Source organism: Phoca vitulina, unplaced genomic scaffold (genome assembly GCF_004348235.1).
Source record: "Phoca vitulina isolate PV1807 unplaced genomic scaffold, GSC_HSeal_1.0 scaffold5, whole genome shotgun sequence".
Classification (NCBI taxonomy): domain Eukaryota; kingdom Metazoa; phylum Chordata; class Mammalia; order Carnivora; family Phocidae; genus Phoca; species Phoca vitulina.
The window spans coordinates 3,668,316-3,689,465 of NW_022589708.1; the positions used below are offsets into that span (position 1 = coordinate 3,668,316).

The 21,150-nt window shown below is 43.7% G+C and overlaps 1 protein-coding gene across 2 annotated transcripts in view; it reads right to left on the reverse strand.

Moving 5' to 3' along the window:
- MYO16 (myosin XVI) overlaps window positions 1–21,150 on the reverse strand; it is a 574,777-nt gene that overhangs the window by 67,233 nt on the left and 486,394 nt on the right. For both annotated transcript variants that reach the window (XM_032402627.1, XM_032402626.1), the window contains exons 29-31: window positions 11,509–11,605; window positions 6,698–6,944; window positions 4,530–4,801 (exon numbers count right to left, since the gene is read on the reverse strand). In XM_032402627.1, the coding sequence (XP_032258518.1) occupies window positions 4,530–4,801; window positions 6,698–6,944; window positions 11,509–11,605 (616 nt within the window). The remainder of the gene's footprint in view (window positions 1–4,529; window positions 4,802–6,697; window positions 6,945–11,508; window positions 11,606–21,150) is intronic.

Below are 21,150 nucleotides of genomic sequence, written 5' to 3' on the forward strand. Positions count from 1 at the left end.
TTTTTTTTTTTGGTGGGAGGAGTCCATAACGTTGGCTGTTACCCCATCTTTACCCACTGGACTTCACCCCATGCGTAATGTCACTGAGATGTCCTTCCCGACTCCTCCCCAGGTTCCAACAAGGGTCAGCCTCCTTGCCCTGTGTTCCACACCATCTGCTCTCTTTGCTGTTACTCTGCTTATCTTATAATTTGTTTGCCCATTTATCTCCCCCACTGGTCTCCATGGCCCTCTGGGAGGAGCCAGCCTCATGGAGTACACTCAATTACTATGTGTTGAATGGAGTCATGTGTCCTAAGTTGTGAAACATCTCCAGAACAATCCTATTCTTCTATATTCAGTAACATATTCTCAGGATGGTGTTCATGGAATACCTAATTTCTGTCAAATTTCAGCTAATAGAAAAATATAATCAAGGGCTTCTACGAAAAATACACTGACAGGCCAAATCCAGCAAATCTCAAGGGTACATTTTGAACCTGGCCAAATTGTGCTCATTTTGATTTACTGATAAGAATCGAATCCTGCTTTAATGGAAGAAGTACAAAGAAATGTATTTATAGAACATGCATTTGTTCAATAAGTATTTATTGAGTGCCTACTATGTGTCAAGGGCTATTCTAGAGTAAAGATAAAAACCAGACCAGGAAGAAAGAAACGAAATGGAATGTTATTTCCAAATTAAGCCACAGAGAGGAACTATTCTTGTATCTATGCACATAAATGGTCTTCTTGAGAATGGAGTTATACAGCAATTTACTTTTAAAAATTATGGATTCCACAAGGTATTATTTCTAAGGAATGGGCTGCTGGAGTCTGAAGGGGTGGTGGGTGGGGGGATTACATGACAGGAGAGTAAAGCGGGGAGGCAAGGGCTGATCGAACAAAATCTGTCTCTTGCAATCTCCCCATCCAGTTACCCCGTGTCTGGGAGCAAGTCTGCACCGTGGGCTTAGAGAATCAAGTCTCCAGAGGGGTACATGAGCTGGGAGCTGGGGAACCCCCTAGCAAGGAGAAGGAGAAGCCCTGTTCTTCCTGCCCCTAGTCACTGTTGGCAAAGGCCAACCCCAGACTTTTGAAAAATAGCACAGGTGACCCTTGAACAATGCAAAGGTTAGGGGTGAGAATCTGCCTGTAACTTTTGACGCTCCCCAAACTCTACCACCGATAGCCTGCTGTTGCAGAAGCCTTACCGATAACACCAACAGACCATGAACACATATTTTGTGTATGTATTATATACTGTATCTTTACAATAAAGTAAGCTAAAGAAAAGAAAACGTTATTCAGCAAATCATAGGAAAGAGAAACTACGTTTACAGTATTGTACTGTATCGAGAAACAATCCGTGTATAAGTGGACCCACACGGTTCCAGCCTGTGTTGCTCAGGGGTCGACTCTACTCTCAAAGAGCTGGCCCCAGCTTGCTAATATTTTGCACACAAGTGTCAACATTTACTGGCTCATAAAATTGCCTCATGCTTTTCAAGCACAAAGGCGGTGAAAAAAATGAGCTCTCTCCACTGCCCATCTTTATTATGGCCAAGTTTGCTGGGTGAAAATCTATGGGAAAGGGATGGGCACAAAGCTTAACGTGATCTAATCATTGATTTCTCTAAGATTCTTGGCTCTCCTTCTCTAATCAGAACTCCCTTCACTACATAACCTTCAGAGATGAATCAGCAGCTTTCCACATAAAAGAAGAAAATCTGAACTTGACTTTTTAAGAAGCTGTAAGGAATGGCTCAGGTTAGAAACCGACTGGGTTGCTTGTGGTCCTTGTTCTTATGAAACCAAGGCTGACAGAGCATTTTAAATAGCAATCCGAGCTTCCTCCTATCTTCTGCAGAAGGAGGACAGTTTTGTGACGTACTATGGGGTACAAAAAACTCAGCATTGTCCTCGGGGTACAAGTGTGTAGAATCAATGCTGTCTGACAGAATTTTCTGCGATGTTTGGAGATTCCACACCCCTGCAGTGTCACTAATGACTGAGGAACTGAGTTCTAAATTTCACTTAATTTGAAGTTCAATGTTAATAGCCAGACATGGCTAGTGGCTTCTGTTCTGGACACCTCAGCTCCTGTCACAAAGGCATAAACGGGGCCAGAGCCCCTGTGCACAGTGGGTTTATCTCAGGAGGGTGTTGCCACCTTGCAGTTATGGATTGGAAATCCTGGTGACCAGACCCCCACTGGCCCCCGACTCCTGATGCTATACGTGCTGCAAGGGCAGTGAGCACACCTGCTTGATCGGATCAGCAGCTTTGATGGAGGAATTCATCTCCAGCGGCAGGAGATGTGGTGGTGGGCGCAGAGTCCGTGTGAGGAATCTTGTAAGAAAGGACACATACTGTAGACAGCAATCAAAGCACCACCTTCGGGGCTGGCCTCCAAAATCTGAGTTCATGGGGTGCTGCGATCAGCGGGGGAGACCCCGACAAGCACCTCGGTCGCATGCCTGCTAAATTAGGTTCCAAGAACTTAAGTTTTTCCTGTAAGTCTTGGAACTCTAATGGTATCACATCATGTATTTTAAACAGCGAGACTGAAGAGCCTGGTGATTCCTCAGAGGAGTGGCAATTCCCTGTCATCTGCTTTTATATATATATTTTCTCTCCTATGGTTCTCCAGTCACTTTTTCTTAATGGATGTGTTTTGACGTCATCCGCAATACTTTCTCTCCCTTCCCGATGACGTGACTAGTTGGCATCACCTGACTACTCCAGAATCTCAAGTCCAGGGCAGATGGTTTTGGAATGGGCACACACAGGAGTTTTTAGATGCTACGGACTATTCTGGGGCCGACTTCCTCAAATCTCTAGAGCGCGTGTGCAGCATTCGAATCAGGACAGGGAACCACCTTCCACAGGCTGCAATGTTCAATCTTGTTTCCTGTTTTTCCAGCTTCTGATGCTATCCTGGGTCTATTCCACGTGCTCCGCATCTCATCAGGGTTAGCCTGTTGGATGCCATTCTTCCTCTTCCAATAAGCCAAAGGAGCTTCCTTCAGCACACTTTTTTGAGCTCTATACCATAAATCCTGGGCAGAGGTCCAAAAGTAGGGCCGGAAATGGGATGTATCCCCTTGCCCCGGGAGCGTATTTCTGATCTGTTCAGCCTACAGCCTCTTGTGGTCAGTGTGGTGCATCGGAGGAGGCCACGCATCTCCGCAGACCCCGCTCTAAAACTGGGTCTGCGCTCACATCTATGTCTGCCGAAGCCTGTCCTCCTGAGATTTCCCTAACCCCATTTTCTCCTTTCGTGGCTATTTTTGCTGCCACAACGTCAGAAACACACTTGTACTCCTCTCCCCAAACTCAGGAATGTCTCCTACATTTCCTACATCTCCGTATTACCATGACGTAACTCGAACATTACAATAGTAATAGCCTTCTTTTTTTTTAATATTCTCTTAAAAATCCATTCTTCCTTTTAGTGACCAGTAAGAAGCATCTTTGTAGGTAGCTGGGGCCTTCTCATTGCTCGTGGCCCCTGAGCCGTGGGCTTTCCACTGACCCCGTGGTATCACCCATCTTCTCCCACAGGTGAGCGTGTGGCTTTGCTGCGCTCTTGTATTCCTGGCTCATTTGCTTATGGAAGGAATTGTGAGCTGTCCCATGTTCAGGAGCTTTCTAGTGGAACCTACATGCCATTCCATGTAGAGTTTCACCCCCCGCCCTGCACTACCACCTCTTACCCTGTGTACGCTTCTCTGCAGCCGTGATCTGCTAAAATACTTCACGTATGGACTTGTGTACCGTGTCGAGCATCTGTCTTCCCACACGAGAACGGAAACCCCACAAGGAAAGATGATCCCGTTTGTTTTATTTATGATGTATGCCCTAGGGCCTACGATGGGGCCTGCCTGTGGGTAGGTGATACATAACCCTGGAATCGGTACCTGCTCTGCCAAGGCGTCCTGCCTCTATTGTTCACTCTTTGAAAAATGAATAATTCAGTGATAACGGTCACATGTACTAGTCGATGAGAGATCTCATGGAGAGAAGACTCTGGTTTCCCCCTTTTCTGCCTAAATATTTCTAGGCTGCCGATGCAGAAACTTCCCTCAGCTAGACCCCAAAGTTCTGCTGACTGGATTTTGTTGCAGTGTGAGTCTCCTCTGCCTGAAAGTTGCACTTTCCCCATGATAAAGCAGGCTTGGTTTTTAATCAGACGGTGACAATAGGGATGCCCGATGAATTTTTTTAGGCTTTGACCAGTGAACATTTCCCCGGCCAAGGACAGATACTCTGACGTGCTCTGGTCAGAGGCCCTCGCCCACACTGACGACGCTGACGTGGGGACGGGCGGTAAGGAAATGTCATATGAGTAGCTTTTCCCTAACACCCTCAGAGAACTGAATACATAGGATTTATATTTAATGGTGAAAGAGCTGCTGGTAAGCTAACAACTGGACTTATTTCTATTAAAAATAGATTAGGGCAACGATCCTGCTGGGTTCATTCAGACACCGGGAGGCAGAGCATCGGGGCCCCGACAAGGCGCCCCCCTCCCTCCCTCTGCTGACCTTCACTGGCGGACTCCCTGGCCACTGCCCACAGGCAGGCGCTCACGGCCTCATAGGATGCGCTCAGCCGCGTGGTGGGGTCCCTCTTTGGCTTGGGTGGAGGCTGTTTCCGCGGTGAGGGGAGGCCACTGCTGTCATCCAGGCTGGACACCGAGTGCAGAGAAGGAGACCGGGTGGACGGGCCAGCCAGAGACTGGATCAGGCCATCCACTGCCATGGGGACCGGGACGGAGCTGTAGTGGAAATGCCTGGGTCCACACTTGTCTTCGGCTCTTGGGGGAACAAAACACAAAGAGCACCCCACCAGAGGGGCCCAGATGCATTATTCAGACGGTCACAATGAACCCGCTCAAGCAGACATAATCACAGCTTTTTGGTAAAGAGCCTTCCCCTCCGCGGCTGGAGGATGCGTGCGTAGCGCTCTGGAAACGGGCGCATCCAGAGAGCGCTGCCCATCCTTCCGGCCCCTGCTCTCTGATAAATGAGCACGATGGAGATTCATCATGGTGACTTTGTAAGAATCTCACACAAACATAGCACTGCTTAAGGAGCGCCACATTTTCTATCAGGCATTCACTGAATGAATTTTTCACACTCTGATTATTAAGCAAATCAAGAAACCAGAATTTCAATCTGAATGATAATTTCTGGTAAATCCATCTTAATACAGAGTTACTGATGCATCAGATGCTGGGAGTTCATCACCATCTCCCATTGCCGAAGAGTACGTACTTGACTTAAAACTGTCAAAGATTTACACCTCTCTCTCTCCCCCCTTTTCTCCTTGCAATTTAAACCCCACGAGCAATATTTAATGATGTGCAGAATTATTATTTTTGTTCTCTTACCCCATCTGGTTGTGCAATGCCAAGGGAACTGCTGGTATTCAATAAATACATAGAAAAAGACTTCTTCACTTAATTTTATATCAGGCAAACGAATACATAATCAAATTGGGAAATTGGGGTGGCTGTTTAGTTCCAGCAGCGAAAATAATAAATACTATTCTGGAAGTCAGATAAAATTAATAGTTATCTGGTTTAAAAAAAAAAATCCCTTCTGGCTTCACATGTCAATGTAATCATGTACTAGTGAGATGCCAATGCGTTCATTTCACAAGGAGTCTCCGAGCGTTTGTTTGTGTAATTATATCTTTGTGTGGCGGAGCCCCAGCCAGGCTGGGATCTACCACGAGGCAGAGCCAGACACCCATGTAGAAAATGAACTAGCCAGAGATGAAAGCAGGGCGCTCAGTGAATAATTTGTTTTCCCTGTAATGTTTAATTACAGTTTTTCGTACAAAGGGAATTTCTTCAGTATTTAATCATGGAGAGATAGTTGAAGCTAATTAGCGAGAGACACATCACCATTTCATCTTTAATAAAAAATCATTGGACACCGGCAGTTGAGGCAAAGGGGAGTCATTTTCAAGTGAGAAAAGACCAGCTAACGCCAAGTTCCTATGGAAAAACAAACACCTGCCTGACATCTAGTGAGGGCCCAGGTCCCTGCCCTCCCGGGTGGGGTGCTGAGGATCAGGGGTGTCCCCATGCTTCACAGAGAGGCAAGACTGATAAGATGGAGAAGCACCAGGTCGCCTCCACATTTCTATTCCAAGCTCAGCATCCAAAGTGAACTTTAAAATGAAAAGTGTTTCCCCAAAACTTTCCCTATTGGCGAAGAAACTGTGACAAATTACTAAGGGAAATATTATACGTACAAAACATCGATTTCACCACTTCTCTGTTTTCAGAGTGGCTTCTCCATTGTTTGGGTCAGACTTCCAGAAGTTTCTATGAGTCACCCTCATATACATAATACTTGTATAAAGATGTCAAGAACCCAGGTGTATATTTTTGCTAAGACAGAAATATGAGCTGCCTTAAAACTCTGGCCTTGAGACGGTAAGCGGTGCAGCACGTAGGGAAGCAATAACGTTTCATACAGAGAAACTAACACAGAGCATCTATTGCATGAAAAGAAAGCACGAGAAGGGACCCTTTTAGATTGCTCGGAGGTTTCAAATAGGAAGCCATGCACACATCCATGCTCGTTCCCGTGGCCACCGTCAGGTTTGAGTGAACCCTGCATTAAGCGCTATCGGGATTTTCTTGACTCCACTGGATCAATGACAAAGGTAATTAAAGTTGCATACTATCTGCCTTTACCTTTTGGTTCCTTCCTCTGGCTTGTGTCTGGCCTCCACCTTCTCCTTATGGTAAGTAGCATTCATTTCGTTCCGCAGCCGGTCATTTTCACGGGCAATGTCAGAAGCGTTCTGAATGACCAGGGCATCGTAGGTCTTCAGCCCCATGTCCTCTGTAATCTGCAGGAAGCTGTTGATGGACGTGACCTCTTGCTGTCTGATGCTCCTTTTCTGAATCAAGTGCTGGCGTGCTAGAAATCCTCTTACAACTTTCATAAAAGAACACAATCATGGGTCAGTGAGAGGAGCAGAAGCGAAACCCCAGACACACAAACAGGTCACAACACACTGATGTCTCAGCAGCCATAACATAAGATGCATTTAACTCAGAATAAGAATTTACAAAACTTTCTAATCTCGTATCTGAAAAGGTATCTAAATTCAGCAATGGTAACACCTAAGAGGCAAAATCCGTAACCTAAGAAATGAGACATCCACACTTCTTTTCTTAGCACAGCTGGACGAGACGGACTGGATGAAAATCAGTAGGGAGGAAGCAGGTCTAAACCCCAGAGAATTCTGCAGTGTAGTTCCAACTGGACCATTTTAGGATGCACTGCTCGTCTCTCATTATATCCGAGTAGAACAGAAATGGCTGAGGCTTGTGGAAGTTGTCTTCAAAAAAGCACATATTGTTAATAAGACTCTGATTTAACTCCTAGAAAAACGAACAGTGCATTTAAGACTCTGGAAAGAGATTGTGTGTGAATTTAGGACATCCTTCCTGCTCTCCAGAGAAGTGGCGCTAGCTAGAAAAATGTGTAAGAATTGGGAGAACTACGTGAGTGAACACGCTCTGAAATCGCTAATATGTCAGTAACAAATGGTAACACTTGAAAACAGAAATAATAATGCCCACCATTTAAAGGCATTTCCATGTGTCAGGCACTCTATCATTTCATGCCAAAACTCAATGATAATTCATAAACCATTATCTCCATTTTGCACCTGGAGAAAGAGAAGCTTAGTGAAGCTAAGAAAATTCCTCCAGGTAAACACAACCAATGAACAGTAGAGCCAGGTTTCAAATTTCTGTGCTTATGCAGCCAAATTCATTCCCTTACCTCGGACCACCCGGACGCTACCTTAGCTCTCCAAAGAGCAGGTCACCAATGGAGAAGTCACAGGGAAGCATATTTGCGATCAACGTGAAGAAGAACTTTCTAATAATGAGCACAGGGTGTAAACGGATCAGGCCGGCTCCTGAGAGAGGGAGTCAGCGTGTCCGAGAGGGTAAATGGCCCCATCTGGATACTGTGAACAGGTGTAAATTCCCAGGTGGGCCTTTTGACCCTAGGATGCTGCCCCTTCCAACTCCAAGTTTCTAAGGTTAGAAGGAATTGCTGGAATTCTAAGAAGATCTATAATTTCAGGGAAAAACCAATGTGTGTAGCAAAGACGCTTTGTTTTTGTTTATAGTGTGTGTGGGGGGGGGAAGGTCTGTAAAGCATTAAGTGCTTTAAAATACTCCCTGGCTATAGAAGAAAAAATGTGCGGCTTATCTAGGATATTCATTTTGATGCCTTTACTTGATTAGAAGGTGGAAAGCTGAACACAACTTTCCACAATTATGGCTCCAGAGGCAAATAATATGCAGACATCTAAAATGCTTAAGGCTTTTTTTTTTTTTTTTTCCAAATGGCAATACTAAATGTTTAGTTACTTTGGAATGCAGTTGTATTAAGTTCACTATAAAACAGTCATGCTGAACTAATCTAAAGGGGAAAAAAAATTGAACAGTAAAAGGTACAATCAGACTTCCAGGAATATAAAGTGCAGCATAAAAGGCAGAAGTGTTAACCAGGCGGTGGGCAACTGAGACAGAAACAGAAAGCTCAAATTGGTCTGTCTGCTCGCTCGTTCCTATTACATTAAAAAAAAATGGAGACATTGACTTTTGGAAGGGTGAAGGTGAGGGTATATTCAAGATGTTTAATCTTTTGGAACAAAGGGAAGATTAATGTGGCCATGGGAGACTTCTTTTGACCCCGTCAGAGCAGAGCTATTCGCTGCATGTCCATTCACCGGGGGCCTGCTGTCCCGCATCCGGGGACTCTGTCTTCTCACACTTCATCCTGGCAGCCTTTAAACATCCCTTAAAAATGATATACCAGCTGCTAAAACTGGCTTTCCTTAATAAGAGGCAACTAGTAAAAATAAATTTGCCATAATCGATAACCGATACTTGTTCTCTTTCAGACAAGTTAAAAGTTGGCTTTCCTGGCCTTTCCAGCATTGAGAGTTTAAAGACAGTTTTCATCCAAGACAAAATGAACATGTAGGATCAGGAAGAAACTTCCATTAGGAGTCATTGACTATTAAAATGCTTAAAGTTACAACTTTCTCCCCCCCGCCCCCCCGCAACATGTACGAAGGAAAAACGAGAACCCTTGAAAAATGGGGAAATAACTCCAGATTGTATAAATGTTGAGTAAATTTCACACAGGCAAAAAGTACTGAAGGGACTGTTCCAAGAGATGTAAAAATAAAAATCAATAATTAATGCTTTGCATTTAAGAGCCTGTAATTTTAAAGAACTTTTATATCCATTATTTCATTTATGCAATCTGAAATTATGGTTTTTATTGTGATGCCATTTTTTTGAGACCTGTCTCAATTTTTATCTTTAAACATGAAGGAATACCTAGAGTAACCCTTTCAGGTCAGTAGGGTCAGCTTAATCTTTGTCATTAAATAGGGGAGACGTTTCTAGTGAGCATCCCTGAGTGAAGAAGGGGTACACGTTCTTTTCGTTGTATTGAAAGAACATTTCCAGGGGAATTTGAGATCCCATTCTATGTGCGGATAACATGATGGTAAATGGGATTCTCCATTGGCTCCATAGCTCAGGGTGAGGGCACTGGTCTTGGCAATAGGGTCCCCCATCCCAGGTCCAGCTGAGGCTGCAAGTCCAATGCTGCATCTGGAGGTGGTGGGGGCCCGAGACTCTGCATTTCTAACTGGCTCCCAGGTGATGCCGATGCGGCAGGTGCTCACAGGGCACAGCAGTTGGTGGGGCCAAGCCCACAGATAAGAATTGCAAAGGCGGTGGTGCAAACTGACCTGGGACCCCAGCCTCTCGCTACGTGGATGAAGGATGAAGTTAAGGAGACCAGGCTGTCATAACCCAGAGAGGAGCAAAAGTTGCCTAGAGTTGGGGTGGACTGCCTCCATCACCCGAGCCTCCCCACACCACTGCTGACCTCCAGGCTGGTGAAAGTGGCTTCAGGAGCCCACGCGGAGAACCAGCCATGTGACCGTGGAGTCTGGAGGACATGGTGGAACATGCCAGGGTCCCACACTGTGTTTCTCGGGCACTAGACACCTGCTTGGAGTCACTGAAAGGGGCTTATTTGAGAGCACCAAGGCCAGCATGCCTGTGGGGATCCCAGAGGCTAGGGGAGAATTACAAGTACTGTCCCAAGGAGAGGTCGGGCCACCTCTCAGGTGTGCAGTGCCAAGGACCCTGCTGATGTGCTCCCACGTAGCCAAGAGCCTTTGAACACCTGCAGCCCTGTCAGAGAAGCCCAATGCCAGACTACACAGGTGCCAGTCAGACAGAAGAGCTACCCTGCCCCCTCCTCTTCCCTCTCTGTCGCCAGCCCTAGGGGTCTGCACACACCTGTGTAGACAGGGTGAAAGCCATGCCCAGGCCCCACCCGCGGGGTCTGCGGTGGCCAAGAGGGATGGTTTAACTTGGAAGGTAATTCTGAATTTTGAGCATTTCTTGGACTGGACCTATAAAATTCTGATGGAGACAGTCTGAGGGATCAGCGTGTAGCAGGGCTTTTTCTCATCAGAAAACAATGGGACCCCCTTGGATATTTTACGCAGGGGCTCCACGGACAGAGGCTTGAACCAAATAAAACTGATTTCTGCATCCCACGAGCTGTGCTTGTATTTAACATTTCCGGAGATATTGGAGAGCTAAGCTCATTACAACAGGTTCCCCAAAAACTAGCCTTTATAGTATCTCCTTCTTTGACCTTCCTTTAAATATCGTATTTATGATATATAATATAATCAAATCACTAAGCAAATTAAAAATTAATGTTATTAAGTGTATATATATATATATATATTTTATGGGAGGCATAGTTACGATTTTTTTAAATGTACCCATTTTCAATGGTCACTTGGGTTTTTATAGGGAAAAAGTTCTACACGGAATCTCTCCCAACGCTAAAATAGCTGTCTGCTATCAGAGATAATACTCCGACATTATTGTCACTTCATAAAGGAAAGGTAAGAGTCAAGGATTTTCCCAAGGCACATGCAGGATTACATAAAATCCCAGCGTCCCAGTGATGCTGAACGAATTGGCCTATGTCTGGCTCCTAGCTGCACCGCAGTGCCACATGGTGGTGGTGGTGGTGGGCGGGGGTTCCCACTGAGGATTCAAAGGTACACCTTCCTGCCCTGTGCTTTCTGAACAGATCAGCAAGCGTGACTATTTGCGAGGTGGCAGCTGCGTAAATTCTACGATACGAATATTCCCTCTTCCAAACTGTGAGTGAGGTGAAAATTTGATGTAAAATTTCAGGTGGAATGACTACCAGATATGGTACGAGCAGAGCGAGCATATGCTGATTTAGAGTCAGGTAAGGAGCAAACGGAACTACGGGGCTGGCTCAGCTCCCAGACACGGTCCACACATCGTGTCCTTGTCCACTGGAGTGTAGGTCCCACTGACATTTCGACTCAGGGGTGCACTAAATGATTTCATATTTCACAACTCAAAGAGGTTCGGAAAGGTGAGTGTGTAATTGTTACCTTTTTGGCAGGTGATAATTTTTCTCTGCTGCTGCAGGCACAAATCATTGAGCTGGTCGGCGTGCCAGTATTTTAGAAACACTTTTCGGACTCCCATCTAAAACACAAACAGCAGGGAGACACTAAACAGCATGAAGATGCCAAAAATGATGATGGGAAAACAGTCGGGCAAGAGATTTTTCCAGAAGAGGATTAGAAGAAACAAAGCTAACAAAATTAATTCCAGTACATTTTCCTTAATTTTTTTAAACACTATTCCATCTCCTCGCAATCCCAAAGGTTTTTCTTCTAACAAGTGTGTTTGCTGTGTGCACACATTGTTATTAATGTTTGCAGATGCCCACACACAAGAGTTGTAGCGTCTGCACCGTGCGGGGCTGAGGAGAAACACGGGCCTCGGCTCCACTGGAAGGTAAGACCCTCCCCATCGACCATCCCCATCGACGAGCACTCACACTGCAGAGCTGGACCCCTCTCCTCCCTCTGTGATTCTTTTCTTTCCTCAACTCAAAGTGGGGAGGTTGAGTCTATGAAAAGGAAAACAATAAAACAAAAAGACCAACAAACCCCATAAAGCTAACACACAAAATTGTTTCATTTCCATTATTTTTTTTCCCACTACACTGCATGTTATTATAAATTGAATGTTTATACAACCACAATTATAGAGCTGCGGCCCAAAAGTAAAAAGTCTTAACAAAGTCATCTATGAGCAACAGTCGTCTAGATGATGGTGTAAACAGAAATACAATGAGCATGTCTATGCAGCATTTTTAAAAAGCGTGTTACCAAAGCAGCTTCTACAAAAGCTACAGTGGTATGAGCTGGTGCAGACGCCCTGCGCCTGAGGAAGACAACTGCCAAAGGAAAGTCTTAAAGCCACAAACAACAAACCACATCCATGCATTTCTAAAGTAATTTTTCTTGTGTGTTGTGCGTATTTTCTAAGAATTCACAGAACTAGGGTAGGTGTGAGGAATGCCCTTCGCGATGTAAATTCTCGCAGGCTCTGAGGGGAAGCAGGCATAAAGAGTTGCAGGAGAGCCTGGTAAATACTAACATGAGGTGCTGGGGGAGCTCTGAGGTGATATTCTGCGAGATTAAGAAAAAATACTGCTCAGGCACACCTCGTGATAGGTTCATGATCGTATTCTTAGCACTTGAGACAAACGCCACCAGGATGACAAGACTAACACGTGTGCTCCCAAGCATGAGCTGGGGACGTTAAAATGCTAGCACCCCTCTGCTCAGGCATACATCACAATGACACCCGAAGCTTGCCCGTATGCACACCCCATTAGGCACTGGAAGGGTTTATAGGTCAGACTTGTCTCCGGAATGCTCGGCCAGAGGTGGTTTACGAACCTTTTCATATGGAAACTGAGTTTATTCCAAACATATGTTGTCACTCCCCATCCTTCCATCTAGCTGCCCCTTTTGCCGTGTGATCTGCTGTCTTAATGAAACACACGGTTGTGCAAGAGACTGGGGCCTGAGTCTTGCATGATGGCGGTCCGGCTGGTGAGTCAGATCAACCGGGGAAGTTTTCAACGACTGTCCTGTCTCAGAAGCTCCTGCTTGACTGGATGCTCTTCTTCGTTTAGTTTTCTGGTAGTCTGCTGAAATTTGAGACAGTCACCTGGGTGGGGGGCTACAAAGAGTTGTTACTTTTTCCCATTGTATTGCCATTCTCTCTCCCTGGTTATTTTCCATAATTCATAGTCTTTTTTTCCCCCCTTCCCAACTGCTGACTTATTTTGGCAGCCAACAGGAAGAACAGTTGGTAGTGTCTGTGAGCGCTGTGGAACAAATCTGTGAGACGGGCCCTGGAAAGGAGGGAGCATGGCATCTTTCTGTTCATCACTGACTGTGGTATGCAACTCATTGTGGGAAACTGAATCCCAAAGGCAAAATGCATGCAAACCTCTGTCCCAAAATGCAAGTGTAGAATAGTGACAGCCAGCAATACGGCCCAATGGGTGGAGTCGGTGATGATCGCTAGGGGAACTCATCTATGGGGGGCGCTCGACATGGTGAAAAGACCTATGGATTGGAACTGAGACAACTGGATTCCAGTTCCACTCTCTTAATTAAATGGGGACGCTGGCTGGACAAGAAGGGAGTTGGACAGGATGAAAAAGATCTCCTAGAGTGACATTCCTAACAGCCATTCAAAACACTGAAGTAGGTTTATCTTGAGAATTGTGCTGGATGCCGAGGATATAAAGGAGGATACTGTCCTCAAAGAGAAGCTTCTGGGGAAGATCAGCAGTGAACAAAGATGACAGAGTTATAGTTATGTCTGAGGGACACCAAAAAGGAAGAGGTGATCAAGTTGGGGTGAGGTAGGATTCACTGAGAAGCAAGTTACCTCAGCCATGTAGTCTTGAAGGATGGGCAGGAATTCTTCAGGGTGTCGAGGGATAGAGGGAGAAGATAAATGTGGGACAGAAAAAGTAGCCTGTGAACAGCAAGGGGCAGAAAATTATGTTGGGGCACAGCTGCAGTGATGAGGGAAGAGGCCATACGTGTAACTGGCGGCCACATCGTGAAGAGTATTCCAGGAAAACCTGGACATTCTTCTATGAACAATGTGGATCCACTGGAAGATTTAAAGAGGATCCCAGCTAAATTTCATAAAAATGACTTTTGAAATTGTATTTGAAATTTATAAAGTTCCTTCTTAAAATCATCTGAAGAATGGGTTGTTGGGCTTGGCTCTCGGAGGTACTTGGTGAAGTGGGACAATATAAGGTCATCAACAATTTGGATTTGGAAGATCTTACCACTGTTGCTTGTGTGTTGACCAACTCTTATTTATCCTTCATGACTGAAATTAAGCCCCGCTTCCATCATTAGATTTTTGAGATCCATTTATCCACTTCTAGTAGGCCTTTGATGACTTTCACTTGTGTTCCCAGAACACCCTATGAATGATTCCTTATTTCTGTTATTATATTGCATTGCATATTTGCCATTATGCACATACATTTACATCTCCTGAAGAATATGAAGATATATTCTTGAACTTCACAAGTGGTAGGGATGTGGGGAGGGTGGATTCAGATTAGAAACAGAACATAAGGAATTGTGAAGTCCTGGTATAAGAAGATGAGTCATCGCAATGGATGATAATGTCTTCAAGGATGAAAATAAGTTATGATGGTCAATGAAAACACAAGCCAGACCCTAAGTCATTCAGCAAACTGGAGATAAGTTACGGCAGCCCGTAGGTGATAGAACAAATGATGGGGGCGATAAAAGAAAAGTGGGGTGAAAATGGTCTACAAATGGTATAGACATAAGACAGAAGGCTGGGGAGCAATGAGTCAGCTAGCCCTGCTCCCCCACTGAGACAAAGGAAGTGAGAAGAAATGAAACCTCCTAAGAGAGTATTTTCAGGAACGTCCAGTTTTCGGTTCACATATGGAGGCTAACTTAGAAGGGGCGTAAATATGGATGCAGTAGGTTCTTCTCACAATGTATTAGAGATTTCACAGGACCCAAAGGTGGGTCGTTAAGGAGTGGTCTGAGCGCTTCACACAGCAGATGTGCATGTCTTGCAGGCAGGATAAAAGGAGTCCTTCCTGAGATCCATGGATTGGGACAATGGCAAGGGAGGAGCTGGGTGGGAACATGAGGCACAGGGCGTGTGAGGGGAAGGTGCGCTGCTAGACAGGTAGACGCTCCTCTGGGAGCCAGAGGGATAAGACCAGCTCCCAGAGCTCCTGTTGAGGCTCTGGTATAGTTATGCCCATGGAAATTCTCCAGAGGTAAAACCAAAGGCTTTGTAAATGAGGGAGGCTTCTGGGCTTTCGATTCAGTGGGGGGAGGAGGGGACAGAAGCCTGAATCTACATGACAAGTGTCCCACTAAGGGACAGCTAAAGACTTTGTGGGCATGGCTGGGTATTGTGTTGCCATCACATTCAGATGGATTAAATAATTCTTCATTCAGCTACCTGGGTACACCTTACACTTATCCAACGGGCGACTCATTCATTCATTCATTCATTCACTCTTTATATATACATATATTTTACCGTGTAATTTATTTGTGGATTGGCAGTATTTGGAGATACTCGTCGGAAATGTTAACATTTGTTTGACTTTGCTGGTCTTTTAGAGACGTCATGTTTATAGTAAATGCTTCTTCTTTCCTTAAAGAATGAGATGTGTCATTTAGTAGTATTTTGGATTTCTTTGTCAGAAACTATTTTGAATAACACATTGTAGTCTTAAGTCCTCTGCTATCATTCAGGCTAAGGATTACTGGGACATAAATCTAGGAATCTTTTTTAACCAGGAAAACCCAGACAAGATCACAAGGATTCTATATTTTTATTGTCTATTAATGTCATTGACCAGGAGAAAATTGTTGGCCATTTTAATGTTTTCTATGGAATGAATTCACGTCAAGTGAGTGCCTTAGTGTGCTATACCAAATCCAATAAGTTAGGATTCATTTGAATGCAACCAAATGTTCCAATCACCTACATTTTTTATTTTGGTTGCATTCTCTTATCAAACAATGTTTCTCACAACCAGAGAGAAGGAGAAGTTAAAACATCCTCCTACTGAGCCCTCTCCCTGTGCACTCTCTAGATGCAGAGTGTTCTGATCTGAGATTAAAATGTTAATGTCATTCTGACTCCTGTAAAAGTAAACCATCTGTGAATTATAGTCATCGCTATTTTTATTAGAAAACCATTAGGTTTTTTTTTTTCTTTTTTGAAGTGACAGATTTTAAAAGATTAAACAAAATTGTCATTGATGACTTCGAAAGCTTCAATTCCTGCTACAGTTCTTGGGGATTTTTTAGAGGTGGGGGCTGGGGGAGCAGAGACAGCTGCTGGATGGCACGTCAATGGCTCGTAGGTAGCCTGGAGGCTTCACTAGCCAGAGATCAAAGGGACCTGTGAAGATGCTCTTCTCCCTTCTTCCTTTTCCTCCTCATCATCACTGAAGGCTGCCTCCAATCACAGAGGTGCAGACAAAGAGGAGGGCAGGGGCAAGCTTGCTGGCAGAGGTGGCCCTCCTGTGGAAGGGTAGAGGGACAGACACTCCCGGTTTCCATGGCAACCCGGGGATTCCCGCAGGAGGAGCCTATTACTGGCCTCGCCCTTTTAGGAATGTCCCCCATTCACTGACTGGGAGACCATGGGCAAAACTATCTTCAGAGTGATCTTTCTAAACATCAAGCTCATGTGACTTTCCTGCCTAACATGATTTAATAGCAGGTCATGATTTTCAGGATAATGTTCAAACTCTTGAAATGTTTATTAGACTTTTTATAGTATGGCTTTATTCAATGCATTCAGATGTATCTATTCTTAAACTATATCATATTGCTTGCTATTCCAAAATGGGAGCTTGCTTTTCTTCTCTGGCTCAACATATACTATATACCTTGCTCTAAATCATCTACTGGATAAACTCCTTTAAAACACAGATGGCTTGGTGAACTCTGAGTCTAGTATGCACCTCAAAATAATGAATTCATTTTAATAGCATACCCACATCACTAATGCACCTCGTATATACCTCTATAATACCACTGAGTTCCTGTTTTTTGTCATTATTTGTATACCCGTCTGAATATTCAACTTGACTATGAGATACATGTGGGCTAGGATGATGTTGGACAAATATAAAGATCTTAAGTTACATCTATTAAGGTGGAGGAGATAAAAGTAAATGGAACACTAAAATGAAGAAAGCAGAATTTCAAGAGTGATTTTACTGGACACGAGCTATAACATGAACTCAGATATTAAAGAATAGTTCACTTTAAATACATTTAAAAAACTAAATCTGTTTAAACTATTTGAACTCATTCATTTTGTAAAATGCATCTAATGAAAAGAGCAAGAAACAAAAATGTTATCCTTGCATATTTCTGCTGTCACCAAATTTCCCATGTAAGATTATCACAAACCAAAATCTATAATTTATCTCGCCCTCCAATTCTTTACCTGCTTTTGACTCACCTTGCACATTGCCTCTAATTTATTAATCTTCCAGAAACCTTCAATGATTCCATATTGCCTAGCAGCTTAAATGTATACCTTTGGGTTTAGCATTCAAAGCCCTCCACAATATGATTTTTGTTAATCTCTGAAGAGTTCACACTTTTTACTCTTCTAAAATAGGTGTTATTTACTGTTACTTCAACTTCCCACACACTCTGTGAGAGCAGAAAACCGATGTGAGACTTCTGTAGACACTATCAAGGGCCTAGAGCATTCTTACACATGGAATTTGTATTGAATTCAATGTTACTGTTGCTGTCAGTGTTATGTTAGATACTGTCCCTCTCTATGTATATTTATAATTATTGAAATATCTTTATTAATAATTACCATACATTTAAATGCAAGCTGGTGCAGCCACTCTGGAAAACAGTATGGAGGTTCCTCAAAAAGTTGAAAATAGAGCTACCATATGATCCAGCAATTGCACTACTGGGTATTTACCCCAAAGATACAAAAGTAGGGACCCGAAAGGCTACGTGCACCCCGATGTTTATAGCAGCAATGTCCACAATAGCCAAACTGTGGAAAGAGCCAAGATGTCCATCAACAGATGAATGGATAAAGAAGATGTGGTATATATATACAATGGAATATTATGCAGCCATCAAAAGGAATGAGATCTTGCCATTTGCAACGACGTGGATGGAACTGGAGGGTATTATGCTGAGCGAAATAAGTCAAACAGAGAAAGACATGTATCATATGACCTCACTGATATGAGGAATTCTTAATCTCAGGAAACAAACTGAGGGTTGCTGGAGTGGGGGGTGGGGTGGGAGGGATGGGGTGACTGGGTGATGGACACTGGGGAGGGTATGTGCTCTGGTAAGCACTGTGAATTGTGCAAGACTGTTGAATCTCAGATCTGTACCTCTGAAACAAATAATGCAATATATGTTAAGAAAGAAAAAAAGAAGAAGAAGAATGTAGCAGGAGGGGAAGAATGAAGGGGGGGAAATCGGAGGGGGAGAAGAACCATGAGAGACAATGGACTCTGAAAAACAAACTGAGGGTTCTAGAGGGGAGGGGGTTGGGAGGATGGGTTAGCCTGGTGATGGGTATTGAGGAGGGCACGTTCTGCATGGAGCACTGGGTGTTATGCACAAACAATGAATCATGGAACACTATATCTAAAACTAATGATGTAATGTATGGGGATTAACATAACAATAAAAAAAAAAAAATTACCATACATTTAATAATACTTTATGGTGAATGTTTATTTTTTGCTGCAAAAATGTTTTATTTTCATTATTATTGACAAAGAATTAATCCTTGAAAATGTTAATATCCCTTACTTCAAAAACATTAGCGTTATTCTAATAAATACTTCTCATTTAAAGACAAGATATCTCATGTTATAGTTGCATCCAAAGTGGTCATCATTCACTGTAATATTGGCACTCCAAAAATATGTCTGGTATCTCTTAACGTGCCCGACCAAAGTAGGTCTGTTCCCAGTTTTAAACAGCTTTCTTGACAAGATTCTGAACAACACACTTTTTCTTTTATGTGTTTTGATGTCTGTATCACTCTCCCATCAGCCTTGTTTTCCTTCCTGCTGATCTGAGAATGTCATTGTGTTCCTTTAAAGCACGGTCCTTTCTTCTTTTACCATGCAAAGTACTTTCTGTGCTTACCAGGTAATCTCTTCCAAACAGAAACACCTCCAAACCCCAACACTTCCATATGCCCACCATGAACAGTCCTGCACTCATTCCTGGTTCTGTGTCATTTTCACATACTCTCGGGTGCATTGTATTTCATGGCTTTCCTGATTTTCCTGTCTCATATTTATTCATCCATCTATCCTATCAATGGTCTGTCCTCTCCATCTATTTAATCATTCATCCATCCTTCCATCCACCCATCCACTCCTCCATCCAATCACGCACCCACACATCTATCCCTCTATTCATCCACCCATCCACTAGTTTATCCATCCATCCATCCATCCATCCATCCATCCATCCATCCATTTATCCAACCAACCATCCAACTATTCATCCATCCATCCATCCATCCATCCATCCCAACATTTGCCAGCGGCGGATACCAGGCACCTTGCCAGGCTCTAGGACCCCAAGGATGAATAGAATATGGCCTATCCTTTCAAGAAACTCAGTAAAACAATCATTTAAGTAAAATTCATCTTCTTCAGGCTGAATTAACATATTTCCCCTATTTGCTTTTTGATTCATTCAATTTCTAAGGATGGGCATTATTTTATGTGTGTACATTTTATTATTAATATTTCAATACTTTACATTTTCATGGTAGCTTTGAAAAACTACCAAATGGAAATATTCTAATGTTCAGCCTGGCTCTAAATGTATTTTTAAACATCCTCAGAGGATACATTTATACTAAAATACAAGTTCTCTTTGTTATAAATAGACTATTCTTGAAGTTTAACTTCAACACAGAGAAGATAATTACAGCCACACACGTTGAACAGAGTACCACATCTTCCGGTATTTGAGGAAGGTGGTTCGGCTCGAATTACATATAATTACAGGTTAAGAAAATTAGTTACTCTCACCTAGAACAGTATGACCTGTACAACAAGCAGAGATGAGCAAAAACTCCTATTCTGAGCTGACTGGTGAATAACTCACTATGTGATCCTACACATTGCTTCATTCCAGAAATCATATCGATGTGGTCAAGAGCACTGACGAAAGTCAACCTCTTCAGCTCAAAGTCACACATCGGGAAAAGCAAACCAAAGCCAAAGCCACACAAAGCTCATCAGCTTCAGAATCAGAAAGGAGAGTGCATGGAGAAGTGGATGCATTCATCGAAGGAGCACCATCGGTCTTTGTTTTTAACAAAATGGCCTCGATACTATGAATAAGAATTACCTGCCTCATGGTATGTGTATGCTATAAATGATTAACGGCAGCAAACACACGATCACAGCCTGCTGTCCTGCCTGAGGCCTGCACACACACACACACATGCAGGGGCCCTCCCCAACCAGTGTCCCCCAAGTCACTGCCATGTGTGTCTTTTGAGGTTTGCTTTACTTCTAAAACTAGGAGTCCTCGTGGTGCTTCAGCCTGGGCACAGGCTCTTACACCGTTCCTCCCGAAGAGCATTTTCAGATATTAAAAAAAGATACCTACATCACTTTCCTAATTTTCCAAATAAATACCTGTTACATGGGGTGTTCCTGTTTTCTGAGATTCATCTACATTTATTTTTTTTGTGAACCGTCTTCTGCTTTCAACTCCTAGAGGGCCAGGGGTTTGCATCGTCTCAAGATCCGCCCATATTTTGTGCGGCACATTCGCACTTGTTAATAATGTCGGTTTTCAGAGATTTCACTCTTCAAGTGATTTAATAGGCCCATCTATTGAAGGCCACTGTGAGTCGTCTCCTGCCCCTTCCCTGCCCCCACTGTCCTTGTCCCGCCTATCACTGTTGCTGCACCCCCCTGTTCACTGGCTTCCCGGCTCTGTTCTTAATGTCTGGCAACACATCTGTTCATGTTTAAAGCATAAATTAGGTCATGTCACCACCCTCTTTGAAGCTTATCGATGGCTTCACAGTGAACTTAAAACAGAACGTGGTGTTTTGATGCAACCAAGGTCCCATGGGCTTGG